Source organism: Mustela nivalis (assembly GCF_964662115.1).
Source record: "Mustela nivalis genome assembly, chromosome: 7".
Classification (NCBI taxonomy): Eukaryota; Metazoa; Chordata; class Mammalia; order Carnivora; family Mustelidae; genus Mustela; species Mustela nivalis.
In genome coordinates this window covers 65,904,430-65,921,275 of record NC_139026.1, presented here as the reverse complement: position 1 = coordinate 65,921,275, position 16,846 = coordinate 65,904,430, and the positions used below count along the sequence as shown (strand labels likewise).

Below are 16,846 nucleotides of genomic sequence, written 5' to 3'. Positions count from 1 at the left end.
TGACAATGTATTTGTAAATTACAGGGCCCTCAACCACCCTCAAGCTGAGAATCCTTGGTTTAAAAGGTTTACATTTCAAAAAAAACAATAAAAGGATTTAAATTCCATTCCATTCTCCCAGACTGGGTTGATGAACAATCTATATTTTTGTTAGACAAAGGAAGAAATTGTAAAAATATTTTTATAAATAATCCACAGATCACTGAAAAGGCCCTAAAAGTAATGGCTTTACTAAAGAAAATTTTTCTAGTTAATTTTTAAAGTTGGAATCTATATGGTGATTTTTAGTCCAGAAATAGCTGATGATTGATGTATGCGATTGGCTACCTTTGTTAATCAAAATTGAAAGTCACCTTTTAACTCTTAAGCATAGGAGACAAACTGAGGGTTGCTGGAGGGGTGGGGGGTGGGGGGATGGGGTAACGGGGATGGGCATTAAGGAGAGCAGTGATGTGAAGAGACTGGGTGTTATATAAGACTAATGAATCACTGACCTCTACCTCTGAAACTAATGATACATTATATGTTAATTATTTGAATTTAATTTTTAAAGAATTACCTTTTATTTCCATAATCTCATGATTGTGGGCCAGATGCATGGAGAATTTAAAATAGTGTTTTAACTAGAAAGATGCTTTGGGCCTCAGGGAGATACATTTATTTCCATTTGTCTGATCCAATTCCTACAACCTGAACCCAGGGGCTTGTTGACTAGGTTTCCAAGCTGCTATTTTGGCCTACATAGGTGTGTTGTTGCTTTCCTGATATGTTTCATTGTTCCTCCTTTGACAGGGGCTAATGCAGGAGATCAATGATTTGAGGTTAAGAGTCAGTGAAATGGACAATGAAAGACTTCAGTATGAAAAAAAGCTGAAATCAACCAAGGTAAGCTTTCTCAATGGCAAAAATTTGTAAACAGCCTGCCTCACTTACCTATGATCCATAATACAAGTTCTCAACTCAATAGATGATAAAGAAGTTATCTTACAAGTGAATGAAATTTCCCCCCAAGCTGGAGACTTTCTTGAATTTGAACACCACTATTCTGAATTTTTAAAACTTGGGGCTTTAACTAATCTAGTGAAACATAACCTGTTATTTCTGTTAGTTAACCTAACCTCCTTTATAAACCGATACTATTTTCTTGGATATTTAGGCTTGTCTTTTTCTATCTGTGGTTTCTTTCACACCTCTGTCTCTCTACCAGTCTTGAATGGCCAAACTTTCTAGCATGAAAATCAAGGTGGGTCAGATGCAGTATGAAAAGCAGCGGATGGAACAAAAATGGGAGTCACTGAAGGTGTAGTAGACTTTGGGTAATGGGGTCCTGGGCCTGTTTGCTTTCTGGCTTGCGCTGTTTTGCCGTGATAGTGTTTTTTAGTAGCATGTGCATTCATCGTGTGTGTGTCATCTGTTTTTTTAAAAATACATTTAAAAAAGCTGATGGAAGGGCCAGTGCGATCCCTGATGTTGTTTTCAGAAACATATGAAATAATTAATGAAAAATAATAAATGGGCAAAATAAAAATATTCATTTAGAAATTTGATCTCATTCTCTTAGAGTACCTGAGATCCAAGCTTGGTAAAATAGTTGTAAAAATGCACCTGGAAAAAGATATCCATTTTGCCTCAGACTGCTTCTTCCTTTGGGACTTTCTTACAGGTTAACTGTATCATGACAGTGAGTTGAAATTACTGCTGTAAAGAAGCTTTTTGCCAGTGCTACTGAAAATTCCTTGTACTTGGGATCCATGCCTATCATAAGTAAAAAGTATAGGGCCAGCTTTCTTGCGTCTTTGGAGATCTTCTCATAGTACTAAACACAATACCTACCTTAAGAGACTGAAAATAAAATGTTTATCAGTTATAAAAATACACTTATTAGCACTGCAGAGCTTTATTTTCTGTGCTAAAATACAGCCAGCAAAATTTCAGTTTGCTAAAGCTAATTCTTCACCAAAATTAAACTGAAAATTTAACATTAGTAAATAGAATATTGGACTTGGAATCTTTAATAGCTACATAGTAGACAAGAAGGGGGGGGGGATTTAAAATCTGTTAAATCTTTTTTCCATTGTTGTGGGAGACTCTGTCCTTTTATTTTGGTGATGAAGATGAATTAGTTAGTCCCATGATTTGGCTAACATTGTTCACCACTTGCTACCTTACCCATCAATTAAGCTCTGCCTTGTTCATGCTCAGGGAACATGAATGCCATCTTGAAATACTAAATAAATCTCAGTCAAGTCTTGATATATATTTTCCAATTTGCATTTTATTTTGCTTTTATGACACTCGGGGTCTAATTTGATTATCATCCTGGATTAACTGGGGGAGGGTTTTTTTTGTTTGTTTAACATAAGCTTTAAAACTTAGGCTACTCAGGTCCTAATTACACTTTAAAGCATTTTGTTTTAATTTGGTCACACAGAAACTTGAAACACTTATTCCAGAATTATTAGACATTGACCTTCATTAATTGTCTTGCTTCCTGCTTCCTCTTGCCACTGTCTGGTTTCTGAAGTCTGCATCTAGATTCCTATCGTTTTTGTTTCATTCCCAAAAACTCATTATTGACTTAAGAGTTAACATGCTCCCTGAATATTCTCCTTTAGTCATAATTCCCTGTTGTAAAACGAGCTTATCATTTGTAGGACGAACTGGCATCTTTAAAAGAACAGCTGGAAGAGAAGGAATCTGAAGTAAAAAGGCTACAGGAAAAACTGGTGTGCAAGATGAAAGGAGAAGGGGTGGAAATTCTCGATCGAGGTGGGCACATACATTTGACATTTGTTCTCTTACTTTCTTAGAAACCTCCCTGTGCAGCCCTCCCTTCCTCCCCACACCTGCAAAAGAACCCCGTGTCAGTGGTGAGTCCTTTCAGAGAAAGGAGAAGGGTAGCGGAAACCAGCTGAGGCCAGGACAGCAGGGCCTCCTCCGAAACTCTTCCCTGTGCCTGGGGATCTAGTAGCTTCCTCTTCAGCAGCTGGAGGAGAGCAACTCTGTACTTCATGCGGTGTTTATTATGCATTACTAAGTTGTGAATTCTGTTGAGACAGTTCTTGTTCTGATGGCAGTACAAGGAAGTGATAGAAAGCATTAAAAGGGAACATTATCATGTCCCAGGTTTAATCTCCCTCTGAACTGAACTTGAAACAGCATGAACTAAGAGATTTAGAAACCGTTCCTTACACTTTTGAGAGAAGAGAGGAAAGGACTTTGCATCTTTGGAAGATCAAGGAAAATTTCTTATGGTGGACTGAGCCCTCAACCTGCTAGAAAGCAAAAATAATCCTCTTTTTTGAAAACGTGTGTGAATTTATCAAAAATTTTTCTCATAACTGAGGAAGTTTGTCTTGAATATTGTATGGACTGTCATTTTTAATACACGTTATATGTGATAGAAAATAACTTGAATGAAATGTGTTTTTTATGTTATATTTGTAAATATAAATGCACAGAACACCTGACAACACTAGGTTTGATTTAACCTTTCTTTGCTATTATAAATCACTGTGGCATGCAAACTACAAAGCAACTTCTGACTCTTGAAACTAAAAATTCCATTGAGTGTAGCTTTAGTACATTTTTATGTGAGCATCGGTAACCTCACTGTCTGAATAATGAAGGGCTTCAGTTAGGTTACCTATAATGTCTTTCTTGGTTCTAGAATACCCTGGCTTTATATCCCTGTAGTTGTAATTCCCTATGGATCAGAAAGCTAACTCATCAACCATTGAAGGATTTTTCCCCCCTTGTGTATTTTGGCATATAATAGAATTCTGGCGTTGTGTTTTTTTGTTTTTTAAGGAAGCTCTACACTCAACATGGGGTTGGAACTCACCTCCCCGAGATCAAAAATCACATACTATATACTGACTGAACGAACCAGTAAGGCATCCCTAGATTTGTGTAGTCTTTAAAGGACGTTCACAGATAGGTCATGCCTTTAGGGTTTTAAGAATAAAATGGAATCATGTTGTGGGCTAGAGGACGTGTTGGAGTAGTGGTTCCCAAAGACGGACACTGGTCTATGAACTGCTTATCGCCAACACACAGCCCGATAAACACAAGAGTCGGGAGCAATGTTTAGAAACTTCATAGCAATCTGATGTTGGCATAAGATCTCACTGCGTGATCAGTGGACTCATCTCATTGAACGGGAGGTAGACCACGTCAGAGTCATTGAATTTGAGTGGTGAGGTTCATGTGTCCTAAGCCAAGTGCTGGGCACATTCAGGAAAGCCATGTGCTGACCCGTAATGGAAATGTTACAACCAAACATCACTAATGGTGTTTTCACCCCGTAGAGTATAAGGACTGCTTGTATTCCACAGACCTAACTTTAATATGCCAGGAAATCAGGGTTCACAGAGAAGAAGTGACAGAGGTAGGAACTCAAATCTAGGTCTTTGGATGAATTATATTCTCTTTCTAACCTTACACAGAGCATCATGCATTGCAGTACCATTCCTAAAGCCACAAAATAGTGTTTAATATTCAGTTTTTATAGGGTTAGCTTCTTTATCTTAGGCAAAAGACTAAATAATAGTACTTTAAAAATATTTATTGTTGTAATGTATATACTAACTTCCAATTCGATGGGTTTTCCTACACAGATGAAAATCTTAAAAAGAAGCTCAAAGACAAAAGTAAGGTTTTTGGTGTCTTTCCATCAGCCTTTAAATTCACCAAAAGTACTACTTGGACTGTTCTTTGCATGTGTTTTAAAAACATTTATCTCACCAAAGATGTGAAGTTGCTTCATCGATAAGCTCTCCATTTCTTCAGAGTGCACAAAATAGAGCGTATATAAACAAACAGTAAAAACAAGGAGTAAAAGGTCATTTTGCTGATTTTTCCCCCCCCGATTCAGCCCTTTTGCTCCACAGGGTATAGCAGAACACCCAGAGTAACAGAGGGGAGGAAGAATTTTTTTTGTAGTTCGGGAGACAGAGTATCTGAGGAGAAAATTACTTTTCAAGGTTTTGTAGCCCACTTCTTCCTGAGATCTACATTAGGAACTAAACATACCCTGTTGGTGTTAGACAAGAGATTGTACCCAGGCCGATTAACAGAACCCAGATTATCTAATGCATCATCGAGATAAATCATTAATTAATAGACTCTTTCCTCCAGATGTTGAATTCTTACACCCAGGGAATTGGGCATCAAAAAAAAAAAAAAGGCATTTTCTACAGAATATACCTTCATATTGAAAGTGTTTTATCAGTGATGAATGATGCATTTTAAAACTTACCTTAAGTAGTAGTTTGTTTGTTTGTTTTTCTCAGAAGCAGGTAACCTTAGCTCAATTTTTTTTTCTGTTTGAATTTTTTAAAATTTGTGATTTCGTTTTAGGTTGACATTTCATCTTAAAATATTGGTTCTTTTATTATTAAAGTAATGTGCTTTTGTATTTGACTGTCAAATTTTAAGGAAAATCACATTTACCTTTTAAAATAGTCTCATAAATGATGTTTATAGATGAAGCAAAGTACTTATCCTTCTGTATGGAACCTACAACCACCTTCATAGCATGACTGCTATTGATGCCACATTCCATCAGGCTCTTGCCATTCATGCCTCCATCTTGGTTAAAACTGAGTATCCTGTCCTCTGCTTATGTCATTGTGTACACCGTCCATCGCTTTCGCCCACTGCTTTCTAGTTTTCTTGTTTCTTTTTTTTTTTTTTTAATTGAAAAGCCGTGTTTTCATGGTTGTAGCACTGAAATTTCACCTTCCGTGTTCTCGTGAGGATTTTGTTATTGCTTCGAGAGAGGGTAGTTAGCTCTGACCCATATTGTTTGCTTCCTGGAGTGATAACTATTCAGGCGACATGGAAGGTGTTCATTTTTCAGATTTTCCCCAAAAGAGGATATGGACGGTAAACATTTCATTAAAACACTTCAGTCTGAAGAGTCAGCCCCTTGTTATTGTCACACACCTTAATAAAACTGACTTCTGACGTGTTCTTGTGATATTTTCAGATATTGAAGTGCAAAAAATGAAAAAGGCTATGGAATCTTTGATGGCAGCAAATGAAGAAAAGGTATCTAGATGAAATTAAAGTATTTATGTGGGTGTGTACCACCATTTTGATCACTCCATGAGTTTTCTTGAGATATGCCAGGTTGGAAGAACCCTACACACTACTGATGTTGAGGGACAGCCGTTCTGCCTTTCTACCTTCATGTGCCTGCTCTCGGTGATGGCAGTTGTCATTGTGACTGTGTGGGTAGAGTGGTGACCGGCAGCACTGGGTCCACTGAGATCTCCCTCTCCCACCTCCCTGTGAATCTGGAAAAATGTTCAAGCCCTCAGATCATTTCTTTATATTCAGGTGGGAAATGAGAGAAAGGATACAGTCCATAGTGCATCCTTTCTGGGCTCGCATGAACTCTGAAAGGGGTGGTCCCTGACAACTGTTAGCTTCCCGATGAGGTTAATTTTCTTCATATCATTTTCTTCACACTCCTGGATTCTTTCACATGAGGGATTGTCTCTGTTCTCCTGAGAGGTGAGATACGAGAACAGAGGCATCAGTACCATGAAATAAAATATGGCCCTAGGCTGTCTTTTAGCTTTGTTGGCCAAATGCCAGGGACTCCAGAGTCTTCTTTCCTGTTGCTTCACTGATTTCATTCTGATGAGAGCAGGGAAACAGTGTCCTCTAAAGCAAGGTGTTTTTTCATGGCCTACCTGATCAGCCATATACCCAGCGGACAGCAGCAGTCGGGTTCAGCTCGCATCATCAGAACTACTCTTACACCTCATGTTACTCAATGAATAGGACAAGGAGGCATTTTCCCAAGAAAAGAGTCATTTCAAGGAAGTAAAAAAACAAGCAACTGCCAAAGAACTTTGCCTTGATCTTTTTGTCTCAGCTTGTTTCTTTCTCTAATTCTTGTGTTCTCTGTTTTACTCTATATTTTTGCCGTTCATTCTCTTTATTTGCTCTTTATTAGGAAATAAACTCATTGCCCTCTCCACCCACCTATATTTAGGTTTCTTTTTGCTAGTCTTTACCACTGTGGAATAAAAAGGAAAGTCATTAGCAAGGGGCCCATGTAGTTTTTACTTTTTTTTTTTTTTTTAAGATTTTATTTATTTGAGAGAAAAACAGCGAACAGGGAGCTTGATATGAGGCTTGATCCCAGGACTCTGGGATCACTACCTGAGCCAAAGGTAGACGCATAACTGACTGAGTCCCCTCGGTGCCCCCATAGCTTTTACTTTTAAAAAAGTAATCACAAATTCATTTAGTCTTAATTTCTCTCTCTCAAAAAGCATCAATAACAAACAAATCTCCCAGTGTTGACTGAGGGCTTACTAGACATTCAAACTGCTTTAGGAGCACCAACGCTGACATAAGTTTTTAGTAGTTCCAGAAGGCTTCAAAGAGGTTGCATTTGAGCAAAATCTGAGGAAAGGCAAGAGTTGTTTATCAGGAAAACGAAAGCTGCTAAGGAGAGTATCTATGAACTAAACATGTCTCAAAAGCCCAGACTTGGCACAGCCTAGTGCATGTTGGGAAAGTTCAGAATGAGATAAGGTAGAGGGGTATATGACGCTGACATTTACACAGGTTGACAGGGTTTTTGAAAACCTTATTTTGGATTTGAGGGCTCCTGGGTGGCTCAGTTGGTTAAGCACCTACCTTCGGTCAGGTTACGACCACAGGGTCCTGGGATTGAGCTCCACATCAGGTTCCCTGTGGGAGCCTGCTTCTCCCTCTCCCTCTGCCCCTTCCTCCTGCTTCTTCTTCTCTCACTCTCACCCTCTTTTTGTCTCGAGTAAGTAAAAGTCTTTGAAGTAATTTTTTTGGGGGGGATTTGAGAACAAGTTTCTAGTTTGAGTAATGAGGTGAATGATAGTGCCCTCAAAGAGTTAAGGGAATCTAAGCCCAAGTACCAGGGGCAAATAATGAGCTTAATTTTAGAGACATTCACTTCGATGTGCTCATGGGACTTTTAAAAGGAGATTTCTCATAGAAAGTTGGAAAATGAATCTAAATTTGGGGGTTAATGTATAATTATAGATGGGGTAGGGAGTGAACCCAGTCCATTTTAGGAAAAATACAGAATTATAGATTTTCGGAGACTAAGCTATAGTTGATATGTAAATTAGCTTTTGCTCCATGACAAATCACATTTATTATTTCTCATACTTCTGATGGTTGATTAGGGGGTTCTCCTGGTCTGGGCTGGCTTTGTTGATCTCTGCAGTTAGCTGGTGGGTGGGATGGGGCTGGATGGTCTAGGCTGGTGTGACTCACATGTCTAGTGATTAACATCCTTGCGTAGATTGGGCCCATCTGGGATGTCTCTTTTCCAAATGATATCTCGTCTTCCATTAGACTAGCCTGTGCTTCTTCACATAGTGAAGGTTCCCTGGAGCAGAGAGAGAGGGCAAACCCTAACCACATTTGTTGATATCTCTTTGACCAAAGCAAGTCACATGGCCAGGCCCAAAACCAGTGAGAGAAGAGCTAGGGAGCCCATTTTTTTAGGATCCACCAGAGTGGGGGTAAAGGACAAAATCTTAAAGCACTAACATTTTATAGACTGGGCTGGGTAGATAGTGGAAGTAGAATATCTATCTGGTCAAGGGATTAAGAAATCAAAATAGAAGAAAAGAAAGAGTGGAAAGAAAAGTGAAGGAAAAAGGAGGAAAGAGTGGGGTCAGTCAAGTATCAGAGGTCAAATTAGAAAAAGGATGAAAAGTTCTCTTATTTTTAGTAAATGTGAAGTCTCTGATGACTCTGATGACTAATTGGTACAACTTTGGCTGAGTGTTTTGAGAAGAGAAAGGCCAGATTATGATTGATGACAGCAGGTAAAGACAACAGGTGTAGTAGACCTTTCTTTCAAGACCTGCCCATAAGTTGGAGAGGAGAATAATTAAAGTTGATTTTTTTCTTGTTTTGTTTTTGTTTTTGTTTTGTATCTTATTACCTAGTTTTGTTTTTGTTTTTAAAGATGGCAGCTGAAGGATAGGATCTCTAAATTTAGAGGTACTTTTTCTCTATCTCTGATGTACGTAGGAAAACTGGTAAAATGTAGATATTACCAGTTTTACTAAAGTTTAGAAATATTCCTTGAATAATGTAAATAATTCATGTCTCCCTATTCTTTGTGTTGCAATTACTTTTACTGTTTAAAGTCATAGTTTAAAGATGACAATTTATTTTATTAATAGGATCGGAAAATAGAAGATCTTCGACAGTGCCTGAATAGGTACAAGAAGATGCAAGATACAGTGATACTGACCCAAGGTAAAAAAGGTACTGTAGCTCTATAGGTTTTTCTACTTTACTTGATTTTAAGTGGCTATGAACTTTAACATTTGTTTTCATTTTCCTGGAATATCCATTATTCCAAAATAGTTTGTTTATTCATTTATTCAACAATATCATTAGGAAACAATATCACACACTTTCTTGGTGAGTAGGCCAAAGAGAATACTGTGGACTGGTTGGTCAAGGAGAACCTCTGTGTGGAGTTCATCAGATAGCATTCTAGACAGAACAGTGTGTTCTAGAGCCTGTGGGGAGGGGCATCTGGGTGGCTCAGTGGGTTAAGCATCTGCCTTCAGCTCAGGTCATGATCCCAGGGTCCTGGGATCGAGTCCTGCATTGGCCTCCCAGATCAGCAAACAGTCTGCTTCTCCCTCTACCCTTCCCTCCTGCTTATGCTTTCTCTCTCTCAAAAATAAATAAGTAAATTTTATTCATTCATTCATTTATTTGTTTGTTTGTTTGTTTGTTTGTTTATTAAAAGAGCCTATGGGGAAAATGGGCTCGGTGTATTTAAGTAGTAAAAAGACCGTTGTGACTGACTGGAAGGAAGTGATCAGGGGGAGAATGAGAGGAGATGAGCCGAGCGGATAGAAGTTAGCGTTGGCCAGGTCAGGCAATGTGAGGCATTCAGCTCTGTGAGCCCAGAGGGATCCACGGAAGGGTTTTTACAAGTCTGCGGCATTTTCGTAACAAATGGACCATATTGGGAGGAGGGAGCAGTATCAGAAGAAGAGAAGCCAGTCAAGAGGCTCTTGCAGGATTCCAAATGGAATGTTAATAATGGTACTGATTAGAAACACATTTTGGTGTTCGAACTAACACAGTGGTGTGACGAATTAGATGAGAGTGAAGAAGAGGAAAGAATCAAGAAAGACTGATGTTTTTGACTAAAGCGACCGGGGGTGGGGGGTGGGTGTGTGATGATTCCATTTACCAAGGTAGCGAAGCCTAGTGAGGGCGCACTGAAATGATTAAGGGGGGTTGTGTTCAGCTTTGAATGTGTTAAGTTAAAACATAAAATAAAACCAAAACCATAAGACATCTAAGTAAAAATAGTCACGCTTTGATGGGGATTAAGGAGTGCACTTGTTGGGATGAGCACAGGGTGATGTTGGGAAGTTTTGAATTACTATATTGTATACCTGAGACTAGTATTACACTGTATGTTAATTAGAATTAAAAACTTAATAAAATAGTTATGCCTTTTGATGTGGTATTATTCTATAGGTGCATGGTTCAGTTGGCCATCCTCAAATGTGGAAAATCTCTGGGGGTCATTTAAAACAAAAGTGTTAAGAACGTTGGAAGTTTTCTCATTCATTAGCAATGCAAGGTGGGGTTATTTGCTCTAAAAGTAAACATGAGTAATAAATTTTTTCAGAGATACTTGTGAAATACTCAGATTTTGGAATTTCAATTTCGATGAGTTCAAAAAGAAAGAAAATCCTACTTCAGACGAGGATTTCTGAGAGGGGAAAAAAAAATGGATCTTCATCTTATTTTCCACAGGACTTAGTGTATGTTAAAATTTTAAATATCCAAATGAGCAAGCAAATGAACCTCTGTCAGTGTTCTTACAGCGATTCTCATCACTCAGCATTTTCTCTGCCTTCAAGAGAGTGTCTCTTTTTAGACAGTATTGCAAATTAACAAGTGATTAATTTTTACGTAGTCATAACATTTATTTTTTTTTAAAGATTTTATTTATTTATTTGACAAAGAGAAAGATCACAAATAGGCAAAGAGGCAGCTGAAAGAGAGGGGAAAGCAGGCTCCCTGCTGAGCAGAGGACCCAGAGATCATGACCTGAGCCGAAAGCAGAGGCTCAACCCACTGAGCCACCCAGGCACCCCTGTAGTCATAACATTTAAAACAGTATTTGATTTTATAGAATCTCAATACTGTAGTTTTTATATTTAAAAATCAAAGGAAAACATTAATTTCTATAATTATGAAACATAAGAAAATCAAGAAAAGAGGTATTCTTCATAATTGCACTGACATGATCATTTTTGTCAGTTTCATGGGTTTTTTTTTTTTTTGTTGTTGTTGTTTGTTTAATCTGGTTTTGTTTTAAAATAGACTCCATGACCAGCATGGAGCCCAACATAGGGCTTGAACTCACGACCTGGAGATCAAGACCTGAGCAGAGATGGAGTCTGACGTTTGGAGCACCTGGGTGGCTCAGTTTGTTAAGCGTCCGACTCTTGCTTTCAGCTCAGCTCATGATCTTATGGGTCGTGAGATCAGGCCTTACCTTGGCTCTGCACTCAGGTGGAGGCTACTTGAAGATTCTTTCCTTCTGTCCCTCCCCTGGCCTGTGCGTGCATGCAATGCTCTCTCTCTCTCAAATAAGTAAATAAAGCTTAAAAAAAAAAAAAGAGAGAGAGAGACACTTAACCAACTGAGATACCCAGGCACCCCTCCTGTACTTTTTTTCATCTTTTTTAATGCATATAAAATGTGTAGAAAAAGGAGGTTGTTTTTCGTTTTCTTTTCCAAAGTTAGTTGTATTATTTTACATTGCCAACAGCAATGTATCACTTGCCAACACTTGGTATGGTATTTGAAACTTCACAATCCTGTACATTTGATATGATTTTGATTTAATTGGTTTAGTGTTTAAGTATTCTCGTCACAAGTCCCTCATGATGAAAAGTATTGGACATCTTATCATGTACTTACTGACATTTGTATATTAAAAAGAGGGAGTTTTTAACCACCATTGAAAATTATGTCCTGTTCTAATGAATAGTTTATAAACAGTGATTTCTAACTAGTATTTGTATTTACTTAGTCCTTAGAGAATGCGAATAATACCTACATTTTAATGAAATTAGAATAAATGCCTAATAAAAATATAAGAAGGTAAGTCTAGTTAACAGCTTTAAATGAGCTTAGGATTTTGTACTATTCAGAGAATAGTGTTTTAAGCATCAATTTTTGGTTTTAAAAAAGAATATCTGACATAGTTGTTCAGCAGCTAATCCTTTTCATTGCTGAAGATGTAGAAGTAGTTCTCAAAGTTGGCCGCTTTCCTGGGTATGTGGTTGCATTTGTCCATAAGGCTGTTCTTTCTTCTTTAAAATAAATGGCACAGAAGGATCATCTTAAGGAATCAGAAGATTGCCTATTGTTGTTTTTTCTTCTTTATATGTATGTGGTTTTTGTTTTGTTTTGTTTTGTTTTGCTTTAAGAACACAGAAATGATGATGTGAGTGCTGTGAAATGTGTAAACCTGGCAATTCACAGACCTGTACCTCTGGAGATAAAAATACATTATTAGTTTATTAAAAATTAATAAAAAATAAGAACACAGAAATGATGAATGATGAATATTGAGTTTCTCATGGTGACTGTGTTGCTGTTCAGAATTAGTTTGTTTTACCACTGATATTCTCCAGCTTGGTTGTTTCTTTCTTTTTCTTTTTTTTTTTTTTTTTTAATTTTTTATTTTTTATAAACATATATTTTTATCCCAAGGGGTACAGGTCTGTGAATCACCAGGTTTACACACTTCACAGCACTCACCAAAGCACATACCCTCGCCAGTGTCCATAATCCCACCCCCTTCTCCCAAACCCCCTCCCCCCAGCAACCCTCAGTTTGTTTTGTGAGATTAGGAGTCACTTATGGTTTGTCTCCCTCCCAATCCCATCTTGTTTCATTTATTCTTCTCCTACCCACTTAAGCCTCCATGTTGCATCACCACTTCCTCATATCAGGGAGATCATATGATAGTTGTCTTTCTCTGCTTGACTTATTTCGCTAAGCATGATATGCTCTAGTTCCATCCATGTTGTTGCAAATGGCAAGATTTCATTTCTTTTGATGGCTGCATAGTATTCCATTGTGTATATATACCACATCTTCTTGATCCATTCATCTGTTGATGGACATCTAGGTTCTTTCCATAGTTTGGCTATTGTGGACATTGCTGCTATAAGCATTCGGGTGCACGTGCCCCTTTGGATACCTCATTTGTATCTTTAGGGTAAATACCCAATAGTGCAATTGCTGGGTCATAGGGCAGTTCTATTTTCAACATTTTGAGGAATCTCCATGCTGTTTTCCAGAGTGGCTGCACAAGCTTGCATTCCCACCAACAGTGGAGGAGGGTTCCCCTTTCTCCGCATCCTCGCCAGCACCTGTCATTTCCTGACTTGTTGATTTTAGCCATTCTGACAGGTGTGAAGTGATATCTCATTGTGGTTTTGATTTGTATTTCCCTGATGCCGAGTGATATGGAGCACTTTTTCATGTGTCTGTTGGCCCTCTGGATGTCTTCTTTGCAGAAATGTCTGTTCATGTCCTCTGCCCATTTCTTGATTGGATTATTTGTTCTTTGGGTGTTGAGTTTGCTAAGTTCTTTATAGATTCTGGACACTAGTCCTTTATCTGATATGTCGTTTGCAAATATCTTCTCCCATTCTGTCAGTTGTCTTTTGATTTTGTTAACTGTTTCCTTTGCTGTGCAAAAGCTTTTGATCTTGATGAAATCCCAATAGTTCATTTTTTCCCTTGCTTCCCTTGCCTTTGGCGTTGTTCCTAGGAAGATGTTGCTGTGGCTGAGGTCGAAGAGGTTGCTGCGTGTGTTCTCCTCAAGGATTTTGATGGATTCCTTTCGCACATTGAGGTCCTTCATCATTTTGAGTCTATTTTTGTGTGTGGTGTAAGGAAATGGTCCAATTTCATTTTTCTGCATGTGGCTGTCCAATTTTCCCAGCACCATTTATTGAAGAGTCTGTCTTTTTTCCATTGGACATTCTTTCCTGCTTTGTCGAAGATTAGTGGACTGTAGAGTTGAGGGTCTATTTCTGGGCTCTCTATTCTGTTCCATTGATCTATGTGTCTGTTTTTGTGCCAGTACCATGCTGTCTTGATGATGACAGCTTTGTAATAGAGCTTGAAGTCTGGAATTGTGATGCCACCAACGTTGGCTTTCTTTTTCAATATCCCTTTGGCTATTCGAGGTCTTTTCTGGTTCCATATAAATTTTAGCATTATTTGTTCCATTTCTTTGAAAAAGATGGATGGTACTTTGATAGGAATTGCATTAAATGTGTAGATTGCTTTAGGTAGCATAGACATTTTCACAATATTTATTCTTCCAATCCAGGAGCATGGAACATTTTTCCATTTCTTTGTGTCTTCCTCAATTTCTTTCATGAGTACTTTATAGTTTTCTGAGTATAGATTCTGTGTCTCTTTGGTTAGGTTTATTCCTAGGTATCTTATGGTTTTCGATGCAATTGTAAATGGGATTGACTCCTTAATATCTCTTTCTTCTGTCTTGCTGTTGGTGTAGAGAAATGCAACTGATTTCTGTGCATTGATTTTATATCCTGACACTTTACTGAATTCCTGTATAAGTTCTAGCAGTTTTGGAGTGGAGTCTTTTGGGTTTTCCACATATAGTATCATATCATCTGCGAAGAGTGATAATTTGACTTCTTCTTTGCCGATTTGGATGCCTTTAATGTCCTTTTGTTGTCTGATTGCTGAGGCTAGGACCTCTAGTACTATGTTGAATAGCAGTGGTGATAATGGACATCCCTGCCGTGTTTATCAAATTTATTAATTCTTTCAAAGAACCAGCTCCTAGTTTTGTTGATTTGTTCTGTTGTTTTTTTGGTTTCTATTTCATTGATTTCTGCTCTGATCTTTATGATTTCTCTTCTCCTGCTGGGCTTAGGGTTTCTTTCTTGTTCTTTCTCCAGGTCCTTTAGGTGTAGGGTTAGGTTGTGTACCTGAGACCTTTCTTGTTTCTTGAGAAAGGCTTGTACCGCTATATATTTTCCTCTCAGGACTGCCTTTGTTGTGTCCCACAGATTTTGAACCGTTGTATTTTCATTATCATTTGTTTCCATGATTTTTTTCAATTCTTCTTTAATTTCCCAGTTGACCCATTCATTCTTTAGAAGGATACTGTTTAGTCTCCATGTATTGGGGTTCTTTCCAAACTTCCTTTTGTGGTTGAGTTCTAGCTTTAGAGCATTGTGGTCTGAAAATATGCAGGGAATGATCCCAATCTTTTGATACCGGTTGAGTCCTGATTTAGGACCGAGGATGTGATCTATTCTGGAGAATGTTCCATGTGCACTAGAGAAGAATGCGTATTCTGTTGCTTTGGGATGAAATATTCTGAATATATCTGTGATGTCCATCTGGTCCAGTGTGTCGTTTAAGGCCTTTATTTCCTTGCTGATCTTTTGCTTGGATGATCTGTCCATTTCAGTGAGGGGAGTGTTAAAGTCCCCTACTATTATTGTATTATTGTGGATGTGTTTCTTTGATTTTGTTATTAATTGGTTTATATAGTTGGCTGCTCCCACATTGGGGGCATAGATATTTAAAATTGTTAAATCTTCTTGTTGGACAGACCCTTTGAGTATGATATAGTGTCCTTCCTCATCTCTTATTATAGTCTTTGGCTTAAAATCTAATTGATCTGATATAAGGATTGCCACTCCTGCTTTCTTCTGATGTCCATTAGCATGGTAAATTCTTTTCCACCCCCTCACTTTAAATCTGGAGGTGTCTTCGGGCTTAAAATGAGTTTCTTGGAGGCAACATATAGATGGCTTTTGTTTTTTTATCCATTCTGATACCCTGTGTCTTTTGACAGGGGCATTTAGCCCATTCACATTCAGGGTTACTATTGAGAGATATGAATTTAGTGCCATTGTATTGCCTGTAAGGTGACTGTTACTGTATATGGTCTCTGTTCCTTTCTGATCTACCACTTGTAGGCTCTCTCTTTGCTTAGAGGACCCCTTTCAATATTTCCTGTAGAGCTGGTTTGGTATTTGCAAATTCTTTCAGTTTTTGTTTGTCCTGGAAGCTTTTAATCTCTCCTTCTATTTTCAATGATAGCCTAGCTGGATATAGTATTCTTGGCTGCATGTTTTTCTCGTTTAGTGCTCTGAAAATATCATGCCAGCTCTTTCTGGCCTGCCAGGTCTCTGTGGATAAGTCAGCTGCCAATCTAATATTTTTACCATTGTATGTTACAGACTTCTTTTCCCAGGCTGCTTTCAGGATTTTCTCTTTGTCACTGAGACTTGTAAATTTTACTATTAGGTGACGGGGTGTGGGCCTATTCTTATTGATTTTGAGGGGCGTTCTCTGAACCTCCTGAATTTTGATGCTCATTCCCTTTGCCATATTGGGGAAATTCTCCCCAATAATTCTCTCCAGTATACCTTCTGCTCCCCTCTCTCTTTCTTCTTCTTCTGGAATCCCAATTATTCTAATGTTGTTTCGTCTTACAGTGTCACTTATCTCTCGGATTCTCCCCTCGTGGTCCAGTGGCTGTTTGTCCCACTTTTGCTCAGCTTCTTTATTCTCTGTCATTTGGTCTTCTATATCACTAATTCTTTCTTCTGCCTCATTTATCCTAGCAGTGAGAGCCTCCATTTTTTATTGCACCTCATTAATAGCTTTTTTGATTTCAACTTGGTTAGATTTTAGTTCTTTTATTTCTCCAGAAAGGGCTTTTCTATCTCTCGAGAGGGTTTCTCTAATATCTTCCATGCCTTTT

At 38.2% G+C, this 16,846-nt stretch overlaps 1 protein-coding gene across 3 annotated transcripts in view; it reads left to right on the top strand.

The window, feature by feature from the left end:
- Positions 1–16,846, top strand: part of LOC309868497 (liprin-beta-1-like) — a 111,981-nt gene that overhangs the window by 67,417 nt on the left and 27,718 nt on the right. For all 3 annotated transcript variants that reach the window (XM_082738421.1, XM_082738423.1, XM_082738422.1), the window contains 4 exons: positions 793–885; positions 2,655–2,769; positions 5,993–6,054; positions 9,204–9,288. In XM_082738421.1, the coding sequence (XP_082594547.1) occupies positions 793–885; positions 2,655–2,769; positions 5,993–6,054; positions 9,204–9,288 (355 nt within the window). The remainder of the gene's footprint in view (positions 1–792; positions 886–2,654; positions 2,770–5,992; positions 6,055–9,203; positions 9,289–16,846) is intronic.